Source organism: Primulina tabacum, chromosome 1 (assembly GCF_025594145.1).
Source record: "Primulina tabacum isolate GXHZ01 chromosome 1, ASM2559414v2, whole genome shotgun sequence".
Lineage (NCBI taxonomy): Eukaryota > Viridiplantae > Streptophyta > Magnoliopsida > Lamiales > Gesneriaceae > Primulina > Primulina tabacum.
In genome coordinates, this window is record NC_134550.1 from 4,126,614 (window position 1) to 4,146,281 (window position 19,668).

General features: G+C 33.5%; 1 protein-coding gene across 1 annotated transcript; it reads right to left on the reverse strand.

Annotated features, from left to right (window-relative positions):
* Positions 1-9,217: 9,217 nt before the first annotated feature.
* On the reverse strand, positions 9,218-17,493 carry LOC142527129 (diacylglycerol O-acyltransferase 2D-like). Its single transcript, XM_075631876.1, has 9 exons — positions 17,138-17,493; positions 16,966-17,040; positions 16,783-16,868; positions 15,669-15,775; positions 15,431-15,586; positions 13,563-13,649; positions 12,675-12,772; positions 10,177-10,264; positions 9,218-9,434 (listed from the first exon to the last, which is right to left on the reverse strand). The coding sequence occupies exons 1-9, from the start codon at positions 17,326-17,328 to the stop codon at positions 9,333-9,335; spliced, it is 990 nt and encodes a 329-aa protein (XP_075487991.1). The 5' UTR covers positions 17,329-17,493; the 3' UTR covers positions 9,218-9,332.
* Positions 17,494-19,668: the final 2,175 nt, after the last annotated feature.

Genomic DNA, 19,668 nt, shown 5'->3' on the forward strand with positions numbered 1-19,668 from the left:
CAACGTATTTGGTCCAATGATGATCATGTAGCAATATGTATAAGAAGGTTGGTCGCTTCCCTCCTCTCAAACTCTACCCGTTCTAAAAGTGGAAAGTCTTAAGACCGAACTTGTAACCCAATGGTCTCACTCCTGCTGAATTAGCCGATTTTCTGGGTTCGATCCCCTTTTCCGTGTGAGCTGTAATAAAAAAAAAAAAAAAAAAAAGTGGATAGTCTTTACAAAATTTCAAATACCAACGTAAAATATGTCTTCAATATATTCCAAAGCCCAAAGGCGACTACAAACTTTTTCCGGAATTACAGCTACAACTTTCACCTGCTACACCAATCAGGAAACAAAATAATTATAAGCCAGACAAATATTTGTAATCTAATTTTAAATAAAACTTAGAAGCATACATTTAAATAAATGGTTCTTTCTTCATTATAAAAAATAATAATTATGCTATTATATATCTATACTTTCATATTATTGTTATTATAGATCTATAGTAACTATTTTTGAGGTCATGATTTATTTTTTATAATAAAAAAATCCCTATAAGATGACAAAAGTGTGGTACCTGATATTTTTTTGATCTGAGTCGAACTTGAAAAACTAAGCCCCTCGAATTGTACACAATCATTTTTTTCATATCCGTCAAATCACCGGTTGTCATTTCCTTCGTTATTTTATTGTTGTCATTAAAGTATTTATATAATTTTAACATTCATTTCATTAAAAAAAAATCAGACAAATTGATAGTAGAAGTAACCAATTCGCAAACCATGCATTGAACAATACATGAAACTTTTTATTTTTAAAATCAACTACTAATTGTCTTATCAATAAAACAAAAAGTGAGAAAAATGAGAGAGAAAAAAAGTCATTTGTGGGGCCAAATCCAGAATACAACATAGACATATTGAAATTTGTCAAAAAAAAAATTTAATTTCTTAATACAAATTTTAAAAATTGAACTTATTTAAATTTGATTACCTAAACTACTGGTTATTAGGAAATCAAATTAAAGTAGAAGACAGTAGTTAAATTTATTTATATAGCTAGAGCCTAGATGTCAATACACGATTAAGGAAACTGAAGCTCTTTTATCGTAGAAATTGTTGTATAATATAGCATAATAAAGTTTCATTTAGACAAATACTTTAAAAAAGTTTTTATAGTTTTATAAGTGAAAAAAATAAAAATATGTGTTTGGATAAAATACTTTTCAAAAAATGTTCTCCAAATATAGTTTTTAAAGAACAATTGACAGAAACATTTTTTTTTATGTTTTTAGAATAAGAAAAGTGCAGGTTAAACGAGATTTAAAATGTTTTTATAGAATAATTGTACAAATATAATTTTAATTATTTTAACTATAAATTGTTTTTTAAAATAGTTGTCCAACACATTTTGAACTATAAAAACGTTTTTAGAGAATAATTGTCCAAACACATTTAATCTTAAAATATTTTATCATTAAAACAAAACATTTTTATGAAAACGTTTTATAAATACGTATATAAACAAAACATAAATATTGTTTTTAATTTTTATTTGAAGTTATTTAAAAAATATATTATATTTAAAACATTTTTTGGCCTCCCATAAGATATGGGACCTGAGACTGCCACACTGTGTAGTCATGTCATATTCTATTCCCAACATATCTAAATATTTATCTATCCTAATCCACATTTTTTGAATTTATATAAAAAAAAACAAGATAAATAAATTTTATTCTTACTCGTAATTTACACTATCAATACTATCTTCACATTTACTACGTTCCCAACCAAAGTGAAATTTTAAAAAAATGACAAAAAATTTCATGAAACAGTCTCACGAGTCGTATTTTGTGAAACATATATCTTATTTGGATCATCCATGAAAAAGTATTACTTTTTATGCTAAAAATATTATTTTTTATTGTTAATATTGGTAGGATGACTCATCTCACATATAAAAATTCGCGAGACCGTCTCACAAGAGACATACTCAAAAAAAATTACATTTGAGTAAAAAATTACTCTACTCACTATAATTCACATAAAAATTTATTACATACAAAACATATTTATATTTAAATTTAACCCATGCGTATCGTTCGAAATTAATTAAAATTTTTCAAACGATTAATTAGATTGAAAAATCTATGCTTACGAATTATCATTTGCATAAATTTATGGTAATAATTAATTATATAATGTGACGAGGCAAACCTTGACTCCAAGGGATTATAATTTTATAATATGTTATTATTAACTATTTCAAATATAATTTACACACAATTTAAGTTGTTTAGGTGGCCATCCTTTCCTAAAACTTAATTTAATTCCCAAGTCAAAAGAAACCATCCACTAGTAGCATCATCTTATCCTTCTTTCTACAAGGCCTACTACTCGCTCAGATTTTTCTCCTGTTTAGACTTCACATTAGGAAAGATTTTTAACGAAATTAATATAGTATTATTATTAAACTATTCAAAAAATAAAACCACTGCAACTCTTTATTAAAATCTCCAAAATATTACACAACTTGGTTCGTAACACTCTCGAGAAGTGTCCGAATTGGTGGAGTACGTATATGAGTGTTTTGTCAATGACCAAGAGTATGATTCTTTCTACCAACATTTTTTCGAACGAACCTATCTCACAGAACTTGTCTAATGCGATTTATCTGACTAGCATGATTTACATGATATTATGTTAGCCCGATAGTTTAAAGATAGCGGCCACTGCAGGTAAAAAAAACTTGGATATATAATTAATACATATTTATAAATATTTATATAATTGTTGATTAGGTGAGCAATATCAATTTAATGTGACAATTAAAACGTTTGTGCCACATATTTGAAAGTAAGAGAAGAATAAAGAACATGAAAATAAGGAAAACCATCATCTTGTGTGACAATGAATATCCGATTAAGGGGGAAAAAAAGAAGAAGAACCTTGGAAAATTTTGAATTTCAAGAAAACTCAAAGCCGTGAAAACCATGGTTGCCACTCACAATCCCTACAGAGATTAGTTTAAACCAAACAAATTAAACTAACATGAATCATAATCATAATCAATCAAAGAAAAAGTGAGATCAATAAAATATAAAATTAAATATTCACAAATTTTTTGTTTATACGCAAGGATTTCAACCGTTTGACCTCAACATATGTTCTCTTTCATCTGCAGTACTGGTCGAATTCTTCTTGATGAAATCCAAACAATCTGCAATGGCTTCTGCACAAAACGATTTCGAGTGTGCAAGTGATCTTATCCCGCAGTATTCCATATTATCATAACCCAAATTCTTGCCCTTTCCAGTACTGCTTTTTTGACACAAATTCCTCCTCAAAGATCGCAAACAATCCTCGTACATGTACTTCAATCTTCTGAGTATCCTCAACAGATGCAAGAACTTTCTGCGTAGCCTTCTTACAGAGAATCTTCTCGAGTTTACTCGAAAACCCTTCACGCCGTAGCATTTCTTGATGATTCTGTCGCAGTTTCTACTACTCATTTTTCCTCGGATCGAATGGAGAAAAAATATTTGTTGGTATGTATCTTTCCTGCAAGAGTTTATACGTAAGTTGGTAGGGTTTTGAATTTATTATGGAGTTGCCAAAAAATTCAACTTTGTTTGTGGAGGGGATGGAAGGTAAGTTGAAAACGATGGTGATTTCAAACTTTGTTTGGGTCTTAAACGCGGTGGAAATGGTATACACAAACGTGGAAATTTTCTCTGAGATTTAATATTTAATTAATATTAATATAATATAATTAATATAATATATTGCACACTAGTGAGCTTGTAATATTATTTTATTTACATGTGAAATACATATTATATTAAATCGATCAATCTCCTTATCTAATTCTAATTCGGGTCCATTCCCACAAATTTCCTTTGCATCGTGGTAGCTGATAAAATGAAGAATGTGGGAGGTGATTAGGTTATATTGAGTTATTTAATCTTAAATAAAAATCATAGTGAGATCAATTTGTGAGATAAATTTATATTTCATTTCAAATGAATATCGTTTTTTGTTGGTTATGTTATGAAGAAATATCGTGTAAAGCTTGTTGATTTGAGCTAAAAACGGCACATAAAAGATAGAGTATGTCTCTTGTGAGACGGTCTCACGAATCTTTATCTGTGAGACGGGTCAACCTTACCGATATTCACAATAAAAAATAATACTTTTAGCATAAAAAGTAATACTTTTTCATGGATGACCAAAATAAGAGATCTGTCTCACAAACTACGATTCATGAGACCGTCTCACAAAAGTTTTTGCCTAAAAAATATTATTTTTACGTCAAAATTATCATTTTTTACTGCAAAAATATCAATTTTTTTGTTAAATATGTTATGAAAAAAACATTGTATAATATATACTAATTTGAGTGAAAATCGATTTTCATTTTCACTCTGTAAATATAGATAGGTGAAACTATTGTACACAAAAACATAATCTTAATTTTATTATCTAAGCCTTCTTTGCTTTTAAACCGCTACATTTGATAATCGTTATCAAAATTATTTATTTATTGGATAAACACTGACATTAATATTTTATTCATTGTCAGAATGAAAATGTATTCTAACAATAATTATTAATTAGTTATAGTATCAAGTATCTGTTCGTTTTTTTTTTAATTAAAAAAATCGATTTTGAGTAAGTTCATGTTTGAAATTGCTACATGGTGTTTATACAACAGCAGATTCCATGCTGTATCGCGTGATTGTCGCCCAGTACCATAGACTGAAGCGGGACTCTTCAAAATATGGGGGTCTACTCTACCACTTCTATTGTAATTTAGGCTGTCCATCGTCCACTTGATGATCATTGGTCAAGCGTTCATTTACTCTATAAACTCGGATAATAAATCGTTCAATGAAGCTAATTATTAATTTAATAATGTATGGTGTCCAAGATTCAAGGAGGCAAAGAAAAAGCAGGAGAAAAATTGTCTAGGAGTGGTTGTAAATTATATTGTCTTATAGTATGCATAATTGCCAGCAATTATTTCTTATATATCTTAATCTCGTAGACTTTTTATGCTCTGCCTTTAATCATCATTAATTAGAAAAAGAAGAAGAAATAATTTTTCCTCGGGTTTTCAAGAAATCGCTAGTAGTAGTAATTGTAACATTATTTTGTTCCTTCGTGTTGTTAAATTTGTAAACTTTTATGTTTATTCATGGACGCGAAGGAATGTGCTAGTTGTCAAAATTTGGTTAGATAAAATTCTTGAGAGATGCATATATAGACTTGGACAATCCTTCAATCTTGAGCTAACTTTTGTGATTGAGTTAGAGGTTTAAGTCCTAATCTTAACATGATATCAGAGCTCAGGTTCCATCGTTACGTGTTGAACTGCTCATAGTGGGCCACCCGTTCTGCTCATAGTTGGTCAGTTGTAAACTTCACGACAATTAAAGCTTTCGATTTTTAAATAAATTACTCCAAAATATTTATCCAGAGTATATATGTGGAAAATAAACCGTGACAACGTCAAAATTTCAAGACGACAAGATATATATATATATATATATAAACAACCACAACTCTGTATCCAGTGCGCTCCTCCAACAGTCATCGTATCGTAATCTGATTGCTCACCACACACAGAAGGTAACGGGTCCCGAGAGGGTGAGTATTAACCCAATGTGATGCGACAAAAATAAAAACAAATGAGATGTATCAAATGCTCGAACAAATCAGGCGAAGCAAGACTACATCAATATAGGGCCACTGAACGATCTCTTTGGTTGGGAAGAACTAGCAAATAGAATAGGTGAAGTTATAATATAGTCGGAATGTAGTTCGAGCGGATCCCTTAAAGATAAATATTTAAATACCAAAATTTTAACTACTTGAATTAAGCTAGACTAAATAAATATGCCCGAAAGGATAAAATGATTAGTTTAAATTAAATAATTAAGGCAATTTAGAAATTAGATCTAATGGTATTCAATGATCACAGAAAAATTCAAATTCAATAAATGAGATACAACGGTATCAAACTCTGTTGGGTATAATAATTGTTTCTACTGAAAATAACAATCGAAATGTGGTGTTTGAGCTAATATACAGTTTAAAAGATTTGAATTTCACCGTTACCATTAGCTATAGTTTTTAATAAAACATAAAACAATCGGTCATACAATTAGTATCAGAGCCAATGTCACACATTCGGTTATCATTGATTGCAATGAGTGCAACAATTGGGAGGAGAGAGATTGTTGAGTGCAATATTGTCTCTATTAGATAGAGTAAATCGAAACGTGGTACTTGAGTTATTGTACGTTTTAAATTATTTGAGTTGCACTGTTACCACCAGCTATTGCTTTTGGTAAAACGGCAAATGTTCGATCTTACAAGCTCTATTATGTTCGACATAAGTTGAAGTTCAATCATTTTTTATATTCTTGCACAATCTCGATAAAATCTTTAATCTATTTATTAATCAATTTCTCGATTTAATAAATTTATTTAAATCTAAGAACCAAATTATTCTTAATTGAATTTAATTAGATTTAAATGCATTAAAATTTGTGAAATTTCAATATTCACCTAAAACTGCACATAAAAACCGAATATATTCCTAGTTAATTTTAATATATGTTGATTGACATCTTTGTTGTTATATTTAACTAATGTTCTTTCAATTTATGATTGATCAACAAATATAAAAATACGTGATCAGACTATTCATAGACAATATTAGACCGACATCAATTAATAATTAAAAACAAAAATAATAATCTCTTGAAAATAAATCAAATATAAAACAAACTGTAATCTGGCATATCATTACTTTAGTATAGAGAAATTTATTATATAAAATCAAAATTAATCATAAAATAAATTTTAGGAAAAAATTAGAAAATCTTAGTGCCACTGTTGTAATTATCTCTTTGATGTTGTCTTCATCATCTCTCAAAACCCTAGTCGTCAAATAAATTGTCAAGAGTCCCAGAGATAATCCAAGACCTTGTATTTATATTTTCTCATAAAAAAAACATGCTTGGACTTGATTTTGACCTAAGATCTTAAAAATCTCAAAGTCATGTGGAAAAAAATCCTCGTTTCCCAATTTTTTGTGATTTTTCGGAAATTTTCCGCTTAAACGACACAACCCCTATGTCACATACGTTCTTACCCGCGTGTAAGTAAGCACGGGCTGGATGCTTGTGTTTTCAAGTTTCTTTTGCAAAATTCTAGAGAGCAAACACATGTTCATCCAAGAGTAAGATTGCAAACTGACTGGACTAATATTGCAGAAAGACATATATAACGAACCAAAAATGCAATTTTCACCTATATTATTTATCATTATCTTTCTATTATTTTACTCAATTACTCAATGATCACATCACTCAGACCAAACGGTACTTTGGGCTATTGATCATGATGAATTACGTAGGATTGTTCTTGGTATTGGGGTTGGCCAAGACACACTGGTGTGGCAATAAGATTCATTTGGGCACTGCAATGTCAAATCTGGATATCATTTAGCCATGAGGGCTGAGACGGAATGGAGCAATGGCAGGGGTAGTGGAGCAAGAAGTTGTTTTTATGAAACTTTGGCACTTCAATATTCCTAATAAAATCAAAATTCAAGTGCGGCGAGCTTTATATGATGCTCTACATGTGCGTATGCAGTTAATATCTCGTGGTATTCAAATGCAGGAAATATGTCCATGCTGCCAGTAATATCCAGAGGATACTTTTCATGTTTTATGGTCTTGCAAGCAGGCATAATCTGTCTAAAAACAAACAGCTCTCTAACCATATTTATATAGCTTCGGTGGCCACACTTTCATGGATCTTTTTAGTTGGATTGCAGATTATAGTGGCTTGGATGATCTTGCGAGCTTTGCCATGGTGTCATGGAGTGTCTGGCTGGCTCGTAATCAACTTTTCTTTTGACAACAGGAAAATAGAGGCACGTGTGGTGTTGGCTCGGGCTAACCAACTATTGGAAGCTTTCTTGTCATGCTGTAAACCATCTCCGCATTGCACTCTTTCCCAAATTTCTGATCCTACAAGGACAACTTCAAACTCTAACACAGTTAAAGTTGATGTGGATACCTCTGTCCGGGATGTTTATCCTTTCTTTGGCATAGGTGGTGTGGGTTGAGACGAGCAGGGTGTGGTATTGTTTGCATTCCGACAATGTTTACTGTCTCTTTTTTCTCAGGTCTATGCTGTGCGGGAGGGTGTTTGCGTCTTCACTTTACTACAACCCCATCATGGAGAATTGAGCCGGACACAGCTTATGTTATGCTAGCTGTCAACCACGGTTCTCCTCTGGCAATTGAAGCCCATCTCATTGGCGAAATTTGGACTGGTGGTATGCAGATTCCAGGAGCTGGTATCCAACATTGCACAAGGAATGGCACATCAACTAGCCACTGATGGGCACTGATATGGATTTTGTGGAATCCATCCCCTTCAATATCAAGTCTTCTGTACAGACTGATCTTATGACTTGTTTATATAATATCATTTCAGCTTCAAAAAATATCAACGGTAATTGTTTTCTAAATGATTGCGGTAATTTAGATTTTACAATCCAATTAGCAAACTTAATCAATCTTATTAAAATCGTATCAAACACAAAATATTTTATCATACCTTCTTATTCGTCCATATCTTTCAATTTCATATCCCTATAGCAATAATTAACATCCCAATCTTTGGTTCAGTGATTTAAATACCTCTTCTCAGAGGAAAAATATATGTTTCATATAATAGTGTTTGGGCTAAAGCAGACGAGTAGTCAAATTGGTGAGAGAGTGTAGAATGGCAGTAGGGACTGGAGAAAATGGTCAGATGCAAGGACAAAAAGAAGCAATCCACAAAAGAAATGCTCCAGCAGCAACTATCAAAATTTCAATTTCATCGCTCATGTTTTTTCTGCATTTTCCAGTTTAGTATTAAGCGCGTAGTATTTCTCTTCCAGTTTCCAGTGAACTCACTTAGTATTTTTTTGTTCATTTTGATTCCTCATGTGTAGGAATTATTCTTCCAGTTTTAGTGAATTTTCAGTGTCTTTTCCATTTATTTTCCTTGTCTTTGGCGTTCACATTGGTATGAGAGACTATAACTATCGATCAAATTTGGTTTCCATGAGTTATCGGGAGTCAGTTTTTTTATCAGTTTCTGTTCAAATTGGTGCATTGCCCGCGCATTTATAAATTTAGTGCAAACAAACAGGCAGCTAATAAATATGTAATTCATTTGAATTTAAATGCACGTGTATGAATTAAATATGACCATCTTTTTAACTTTTTGAGCAAATAAAAAACATAATTATACATCATTATGTTGCCCACATTACAGAATTCTGAGTTTTAAGTCAGGATAACCAACCCTTGCTTTGTGCCTTTCGAAGAGATTCTGTAGTGCTTCAAGAAACTGCTCATGGACTTCCGCAACCTTGTATGGATCCCCAAGGAAAGAAAAAGCAAAGACGAGACAGTTCATGGCCAACATGCATTGATGGCAGCAAATAGAAATCAAATCAAGCAGCAACATATTGATTCTATCATAATTCATGAGAAGTTATAGAGGCATCCAACAACGAAAGGCATGTAATAACTTCGTACATCATAAACGAGGAAGCAAAGAAAGTTTGGGGCCAATACATTCATTGATGGCAGCAAGTAGAAATAGAAAAGCAGAACTTTTCAAGCAGCAAACATTGATTCTATCATAATTCATGAGAAGTTCTATAGGCAAGCTAAAAGAAAGTTCGGTGACAGCATTGTGTGTCATACACAAGGATATTAGAAATCAATCTTGACCACTATGCAAACATGGCAGCAAGCAATAATTAAAACAAAAAAAAATACATTACTTTCCATGATTGGATTAATTCTTGTAACTTGTCTACCTCGAAATTTAAAGTCTATGCAAAACATACCAATTCCGAGAATCAATATTATACAGAAAATATGAAGTTAGCAAGAAAATATACCTTAAATCCATGCGGAAATTTATTAAAGTACTGTTTTACGGGTTAAAATTAAGGAAACAGGATTCCAAGTAGCCTCGATTTTTTATGTGGAGTACTGTGGACTAGCATATTCAGAAGCACAGAAGCCTAATATACTTTGTGCCATCGAACTTCCGTAAAATGCGAAATGATACATGAATAGAAGATCATGCAGAGGAATACCTCTTCTGGAGAAGGTTGCGGATTTTTCTTGATTATGAGTGGTTGGCCGACCACCACATGCATTGGATGCCTAAAAGGAAGAGGTGAACTGCGAACCACAATCGGAAAAAAATCAGAATAAGAGCACTCCCCTTAAGCTGAGAAACACTTATTTCTTCCTCCGTTTGAAAATGTAATAAATATATGAGCCAATAGGTAACCCCTTCGTATTAGCCAATAGCAGAGTAAAATAAAATCACATAAAGCAGGATCCTCTAGGAATTACATACTATAAAGACCAAAAGGTCCAAAACAACCTGTTATTTTCTCTTTTTTATGAGACTAGTTGAAAGAATCATACCATGACATGACTACCTTGGATAGTTGACAGAGTTATACATTTGCTACTTTTATTATTGTTGAGCCTTACGAATTTCAGGGTTGACATTGTTGGCAGTTAGGCTGCCATTGATCAGCTAAAGTTCATCGGTGTGTGAGTTACCAGATCCCATTAATTAAAACAACTCATAAAAGTTGTAGAGATAGACTAATGCATGGAACGGAGTCAATTTTCTTAAATTTTCACTCGAGCTGCATGTTTGTTTATTGTTTCTCTTCTTCATCAAAATGAAGTTTGATAAATAAAAAAAATAGCCTAAAAAGGGTACTGAAAATTGAGGGAAAAAATTTGAGATTTTTCAAATTGACAATCCAATCTTTCGAAACAGTAATGAAGGAAATAAGACCTCAAGTCAGAAGCTAACAGCACACGAGCGTAAAAAGATAACACAATTCAACTACATGGTCTGGTCATAAGTGCTATGATATAGTCAAATAATTGACATTTAAAACCATTCTTATTCTTATTTCCCATTTAAATATTTAACTATGATCAGATTTTTGATACTGTCAATAAAAATGCTATCCTTTTAATCACGGATTCATCATATTAACAGATCTATAATAACCACGATAATATCAAACTCAATCATATAATACTTATCACATATTCATGACAACTAATTCAGGAGGACCCCTAAAACGCTTATGACAGGTTATATGTCATGGTCATGAGTTACAGATCTCGTTATGGGGCGGTTAATGAGTTTATGATGGAAATTGAGGCTCGTTTTAGGAGAGAACATCACGATCTTTCAGCATTAGGCTTTTATGAAATCTTCAGCTTGACCATTTATTTACATACAATCACTTATAAATACAAAGAAACCTTCTCCCTGTCAACTACTAAAAGATCAAGATAGATTCCCTATCAACTACTAAAGATGTACACAAATCCTAAAGATAAAATACTTCTCCTAATCTCTACAATTATCCCACATTTATAAATTAGAACACATGGGATATTGACAATTATCTTTTATTTGAAAAATAATCAAATAGATAAGTAGTAAACTAGTCACTAGAGTGACCTTGTCCCTCGGAAAAGTAAAAGAAGCAGAGTGTAGTAGCTCGAAACAGCACTGAGGTAAAATTAAGGGCTGTAGCTAATGGGGGTGGGAGATATTATGGCTAATGTTAGTTCTTGAAGAGCTAAAGATGAACTTGGAAGCTCTAACGAGACTGTTTTGTGATAACAAATCAGCAATTAGTATTGTGAATAGCCATGTGCAGCATGATCGCACAAAACACATTGAGGTTGATAGGCATTTCATAAAAGAAAAGTTGGAGAGTGGAATCATCTGTGTGTCATTCATCACATTTGAACGACAAATTGCCGATGCGTTGACAAAGGACCACTTTAGACCCAAAATTTTCAATACCAAGTTGGGCATGATAGATTTTTATGAACCAACTTGAGGGGAGTATAAATTGGAGAACTGTAAATACTTAAGGATATTGTGTTATCTTGGAGATACTCCTATTATTTATTTTCTAAATTATGGATAGATAATTGAGTATAAACTGCAGCCCATTTGTATCTCATTTAATTTATTCAAGAAAGTGATATATTACAGTAGAATTAGTCCTCTGCCTCTACATCATGAGCTTCCTTGAGTCTGCACACATATATCCCTTGCTGCTTAAGTACCTTTCAAAAAAACTTATCAAACACTGCAAAAACTTCCATCATCTCCCTCTAAACTTCACCGTGATAAAGCTCTTAATCTCCCCCACCTCAATTAACAAACTAGGGCATAAAAATACGTGTTAGACTGTTTGCTGACCCTTCCTCTGTTGTATAGGGAGTATTCCTAGTGGTCTCACCTAAAACTCCCTTTCCTTTCCCTTTCAAAGTTGTCCAGTGTATCTAAACAAAGGAACAAATTCTACATCCCCTTTTTCTTTTATCTCACTTCTCTTTTAACTCAATCCGACCAAAGCCAATACAGCAGCATATGCTACATTATTTCCCCAGCATATTGCAATATTTCCTTTTTGATGCTCAGAAGAAAATAAGTATTGAACAACCATATTATCCATAAATGAACTGGATGCTATAAAAAGGGCAAAGCAGCAATTTTCAAAAGCTATAGCATATTCTCCTAAAATAAACATACCCCAGTACACCCCAAAAAAGTATTGGTGTAAACTTTATAGCTCTAGAAAATTCCAAGTAGAGTTTCCAGCTGGGCTTCCACCACTTGTACACATCTGACTGCACAATAAATGAAACAGTCATAAAGTAAGTGATGCTTGCCATAGTTTAAAAGTCACAAATAAAAGAGAGATTACGTAAAAATGTTTAAATTTTTTTACGTATTTAATTTTTTTATGTAATAGGCATTGATATGAATTTTATATAATAGAGAAGAACCAAAGTGGAGGAGGCATGCCAAAGGTCAACCCTGAAGAAAGGTAACTCAAACTATCAATTTCATCTCCCACATGAAACTATTAACTTTGGTTTCATCTCATGCATGCCATAAGGATCCGAGAATATTCTCAGTCCCTGAGAGGAAAAAGACCTAATTATTAAAATCGCATGTTATCAAGTGCCAACTTATGCCAAAGCAAATAGTATGTATAGTTGAAGTAAGATTTTTTTCATTTTTCTAAAGAAATGTCTTAAAAAACTTATCCATTTACTCGTTTCATTTCTTTTATTAGACTTGTTGAGAAATTTATGCGAATATAATTGAAATGAAAAATGAAAGTTTGTCTGAGAAGATGACTTATCCACCGATTGTGCTTTTCAAAAATCATTACTGAATTCAACTAAGAAAAGAAGGAAATTTAAATTATAAACAGGGAATGTGATACATTTTTAGATACGTATCCCTGTGATACATTTTTAGATACGTACTAAATTTTATTAGCCCCTTTACATGTCAGACAACAATCTAAGTGAGTAAGTGATGAGCTAGTCCAATCCAGTGAATATTTAGAAAATATACTTTCACACGAAACAACCAGTGAGAAAAAAGTCAAAAACATTAAAATCATACCTGACCATAGCAGAAAACAGGAACCAAAGGTTTTCCCAACTCCATAGCAATTCGTACGAATCCTCTCCTTCTTCTAAGGAAAGCAATCTGGGTAAGAAGCATTAGAGAATTTAGCCACTAGCACGTACATATGTAGGAAATTAAGGAATAAAAATATTAGGATGCACATTATATATCTATAATTTAGCCTATCCAGGCAACAGGCAACTCGATAAAACAATCTCCGACTCCCTTTCTGCAAAAACTGGAATATAATTGAATAAAATAACCAAGAATTCAGGAAAAAAACCTTTTGAATAAGGAAATGGCCCTATTCTTATTATACTCCGCTAATTTGGTTCGTAAAGATGATATGCCCAACAAAGTAAAGCATTCCAATTAAAAGCTTCCATACAAAATCCAAAATTGATAGAGATTATATGCCTAACAATCTAAAGCATTCCAATTGAAATTGTCCACATAAAACCTGAAATCAATGCTTCTATATACTTTACATCTTAGTGCTAATGTAACACCAAAAATCGTCCACGATGCCACTAGCATGTTATTCAGTTTTTTGTTTATTATTTGTTTAAATTCCAATTTAAAACTTTATTGTGTGTCAAAATATAACTGTTCTAATGAAATTAAAAAATGAAATTAGAAAAGGGATTTCTAGTTAGGTTTAGGTGAAGCAGACTGGAGACAAATACCAGGAAAAACACCAGAGAACGGCAAAAATTATTTTACAATTTTTTTAATTTAGAAATTCAAGTAGGATTTATCTAAAAAGGTGAACTTTGCTGATTTTTCAAACTTACTAGATTTTATTGGGGCAGAAAATGAGGCTTGAGCTGGAGAGGATGCTCGAGGGATTTGCCACCAGTATCGGCTTACCCCAGTCTTTCTACTTTCCACAATAAGTTTTATGACATTTTACTTCATGGGAGGACTGTTCTTGCAATGGTTTAGCATAAGTTTTTTAGAAGAATTGTAGTTTTGTAGCATGGAACGAAACATCGCCCTCAGTCTTTTTGGTTGAAGGATTTTGAAGTTTTATTTAGGAAGGTTGGATGGCAGATTTTGTCCATAGAACCCGGTTCTATTTTTATGAAATTTTCGAGTTGCACTATGGATAAATTAAAATCCGGACAGAATGACAGTCGCCCAGCGCTTGCCATTCTGCCAAAGTAAAAAATAAATAAAATTACGGGTCATTACAACTAATCTCTACAATGACCAGATTGCACCTCCCTCCCTAATCAAGATGATATCCATACATCTACCTCAGAGGAAATAGACGCCGGCATTTTGGTACATGGGGAAGGTACGTAGATGTAAAGATACCAGAGTCATTTTATACCAAATTGTTAACATTTTCAAACCTTATGCAAGGTAAACATCACGACAATTTCCAAAAGAGAGATTTGTACAATTTGGAAGCATCTCGGATGGGGTAACAGATATGTAAATTGCCCTTAAGAAATGGGATCACAAAGATCTTTTGTAAACAATAGATGGCAATTTCACCCCAAAAATGATCACCACGTGGCATAAGAATTTACAATGAAGTGTTCAGCAATAGTATGCCTATAAAAGAAATATGAAGTCATAGGTTCAACATAATCTCATTTTTTGTTAAGCTTAATCAATGCTAGACATCATTTGCGATGTTATTACGTTCACAACAGAAGAGAACTTTTAGACATCAAGAGGTCGTGTACACGTTGACGCAATAAAGCATATGTGTATTAGATGTATCCTGAAACTATACAAAAGCAAATAAGCCAGTGAAAAAAAAAATTCTAATTTAGGTTACTGCACAAGCTGATTCACACTCATAAAACAATGTACTGAGCACAAAAAGATTGAATTGAAATAAAATTAACCTCAGAGCCATGCTCCATAAAAAAGGCCTCTTGAACTCCCCCTGGCACTATGACACAGCTGTACCCTGATGCAAGAAGGGAATAAAATTTTTTCCTTGTGGCAGGTGTAAGTCCCAACCAAGACCAAATATGTCTCAAGAATGGCGTGTAGAATACCTGATCAAATTTCCTCGTAATTAGAAATAACATTGGCACATTAAACTTTTACAATATTATTCACATAAAGATGCGTTCTTACAGCAGTACTGGCAAGAACCTTGATTTTGGGAAGACGCATGAAGCCTGTAAGATCAGCAAGTGCAACAACTCCAATAGGCCAAACTGAATGTGGTTCGTAGCCAAAAACTGCAAGAAATAATGTTAAACTTAATAGAACGAAATGAATTTCTTCTCAAAATACATTGGCTAAACTAAAGAAGCAGAAATGAGCACAACACCACTCTACAGCTGATATCATTTAATGAAAGCAAAAAAATTTTTGAGTTGTAAACGAATGGAAAGTGGGTCAATTCTGAAAGGAGACAAGACCGGTCACACATAGTTTTGCTTATTATTTCTTCTAGATTATCTACAGCAAGATGATCAGACAAGTTAAGCTTCCCTAGGTTGATCATACTGCTAGTTTCTTCCTTTCACTCTATGTGTACGCCTGCTATGGCTGCGGATTTGGACAAATGATGAGTATCCGAACTCAGAGTGTGAATGCAAATTGAAATTATAAGTTTATGATATATGATGTGAATCCATATAGTCTTCAAAAGACTCTTGCAATCTTTCCACTTTGTTTATACTATATGATGTAAGTTTATATTATATGATGTGATATTTCTCCACGTATCCTCATCAGAAACTTTTTTCCATGGCTAAGAGGAGAAAATCTGACATGAGAAACAGTTAGCTAAAGTACCACCATAATTTTCATATCTTAAGATGCCATAAACTGATGCAACCAAAACCGGGTCACAAAATGAATCAGATTCTGTTGAGCTTGGATAGAAAAGCAAATCAAAATTAAATCATATCTGGATAACTTGATATTAAATCCCACCCCCAATTTCAAGCTACTGAATCACCTCAATTTCACACCTAAACAAAATCAGCTCAGTAACAAGTAGAACTTGGAATATACCAGAACTTCAATCTACTGAATCACCTCAACTTCACACCAAAATAAATCAGTTCAGTAGAACTTGACACAAGACCTGAATCTGAATCAACTCAATTTCACACCTAAATACGAGCAGTTCAGTGACATCAGGCTTTCATCAGAAAGAAAATAACCGAATAGTCAAAAAAGAAGAGGAAAACACAGAAATACTAAAACACGAGCAGATATAAAGAAGTGGGCATACCATATGCCTCATTAGGATCAAAGGCTTTTATGTTCTCAACGTACAAAGTCACAGGGAAATAGCCAACTGCATGCTTGCATATGTACCTGATAATCATTCAAAATCACAAATTCAGAATCAACAAAAATAAGGATCTAGATTACATAACTTCAAAGTAAGCAAATGGCAACTGCACAAGCTAACCTGGATAGATTCCGACCCCATTTGCTCCTCTCATCAATTGGGATGACCATAAATACCAAAAGCAATCCTATAACTCTGAAAATCAATCACAGATAATCCAGAACTCATTTATCAATCGAACTCGTAGAAACACAAACACACAAGGGGGTTGGACAGAAAATGGAATACGAACAAAAGGGCTTTGGAAAATGGGAGGAATACGAAAGATAGAAGGATGACGATGACGTTGAAATGAACTGCACCCAGCCACAACACTAGCGCCAGCATCATGTGAAACACCGATGACGGGGCACCTTTGAACTCCGCCGGTTCATCCAATGGCGTCTCCTCCCGCCGGATAACCCCATCCGCCTCGGTCGACATAAGTGAAAGTAGTGGTCTTTGTTAGAGGTGATTGAATGCGTTTTATGGGAAGCGCCGCTCCCCTTTTGTAGTTGATTTCCAACACACACAGCTCAGTGGATCCAGCCCAAGCTAAAAAGTTCACGTCTTTAACACAGTAGCGTCTACAAATCTAACTGCTCTTTTTGATTATTTGGAGAAAAAAAAACCCAAAAAATGGAAATTGAATTCCACAACGGTCTCAAGATTTTGTTGGCGTGTGGATAATGTGTACGCTCGCTGGTGGTTATGTTGGGAGATTACATGGAAGTGATGCGATCACATCGTAATAGCACCCAAAAATACGGAATAAAATAATCAATAAGAATACAAAAATTTACGTGGTTCACCCAATATATGCTACGTCCACGGAACACTGCAAATTTTATAACTGGAAGAAATATTACAACAAGTGTATACAATAATACACTAAATATCTCACACTCCCAGACCCGAGTATACCGAGAAAATAATTTCTCTAACGAGAATTCACGCACTCAAGAAAAAATACACTTTTTTTTCTGTGCACTCTCTTTTTATCAAAGCTGAAAAGCTTTTGATTCTGTGATACTAAAAACAAACAAGGAATGCTCAATTTATAACAAATTTCCCTCGTTCATTTTTGTAAACATTCGATGTGGGATGTGATTTTAATATTATTTTATTTAATGTGGGTCCCACCCCATTAAATAAATCTTACCAAACAATTTTCTCACTTGAAGACTTGATTTCAATCATGTCTTCACATCATCAGTGCAGCAGCTCATACCTCATTTGTCAGTCTAGGAGACCAACTGAAGTCAAACACAACTTCAGTTTTTCAATGATAACAGCCTTCGTGAGCATATTAGCTGGATTCTTGCTTCCAGGAATCTTCTCAAGCTTCAAGACTCCATTCATCCGATCTCTAAGGATCCTCATTCCAAGGATTTGTTTTGCAACACCCAAATCCTTCAAAGCAAATTCCTTTGATAACACTTTCTCAAGTTTATCAATCTCCTCCAGACAAGCTACTACTATCAACATATCATCTACATATATCAGTAGTATGATATAATAACCATCAAGCTTCACATAACAATAGTGATCAGCCTGATACCTCAGAAAACCATCATTATTCATTACACCATCAAACTTCTTGTACCACTGTCTTGGAGCTTGTTTGAGACCATACAAGTTCTTCTGAAGTTTGCACATCATTTTCTCTTTCCCTTGTACTTCAAATCCATGTGATTGATTCATTTCTTCATCTAGCTCACCATGAAGAAACGTCGGCTTTACATCTAACTGTTCCAGATGTAAATCTTCTTTTACCATCAATCCAAGTACAGTCCTGATAGTAGTTAACTTTACCACTAGAGAGAAAATATCAGTGTAACCAATTACTTCCTTTTCACATTTTACAACAAGTATTTCTTTGTACCGCTTGCTACCGTCATGTTCTAACCGGTACTCCCACTTGCTATGTAAAACTTCTTTTACCTTCAGGAAGTTCTGACAACTCCCACGTGTGATTGGATGACAGTGAATCCATCACATCTTCCATGGCTAACTCCCACTGTTTAAAGGTCTCATATACATCCGATTTATTTTTCACAAAATAAACCCAAAATTTCCTGCTCGAATCATCAACAGTAGTGCCATAATATCTTGAGTGATCTCCCAGGGATGTCACAGGAGATGATCCACATACATCAGTATGTACCAGCTCCAAATCCGCCGATTTCGGTTCTCTAACCTCTTTTGAAAAGCTCACCTTTTTATTTTTTCCAAAAAATGCAGCTTCACACAGCTTGCATTCAACGATCTTTAATTCCGGTAGCTTTCCATTTGAAACAAGCATTTTCATTCCCTTCTCACTCGTATGCCCAATCCTACTATGCCATAGACTTGAATTAGCTCCAGCATCCACAGCCGCTAATTTATTCCTCAAACTGGAAGTCATATAAAGTTTTCCAGTTTTCTTTCCCCGAGCAACAATCATGGCTCTCTTTTTCAATTTCCAGGAACCATCACCAAAGGTCACCTTATGACCTTCAGTCGTCAAGCTGTCCCACTGATATCAGATTGTGTGTCAACTTTGGTACATGCCTTACTTTGTTGATTTTCCAGACAGATCCATTTGTCATCTTCATCCGGATATCACCCATACCAATTATTTCCAAAGGATTTCCATCAGCCAGGAAAACATTTCCGTAATCTCCCGCAATGTAATTATCAAATACATCACGATTACCAGTGGTATGAAACGAAGCTCCCGAGTCCATAACCCAAGAATCAACCGGGCTTTCCATGGATAGTAATAGAGCATCATGTACCTCA

Bases quoted from the DNA above. Each gene is read 5' to 3' on its own strand.
- LOC142527129 (XM_075631876.1), bottom strand. From the start codon at position 17,328: ATGTCGACCGAGGCGGATGGGGTTATCCGGCGGGAGGAGACGCCATTG. The intron at 16,869-16,965 runs GTTAGCTTGTGC...AATGATTATCAG, and splicing joins TGGGGTCGGAATCTATCCAG to GTACATATGCAAGCATGCAG. The intron at 15,776-16,782 runs GTATGCCCACTT...TATTTCTTGCAG, and splicing joins TGATCCTAATGAGGCATATG to TTTTTGGCTACGAACCACAT.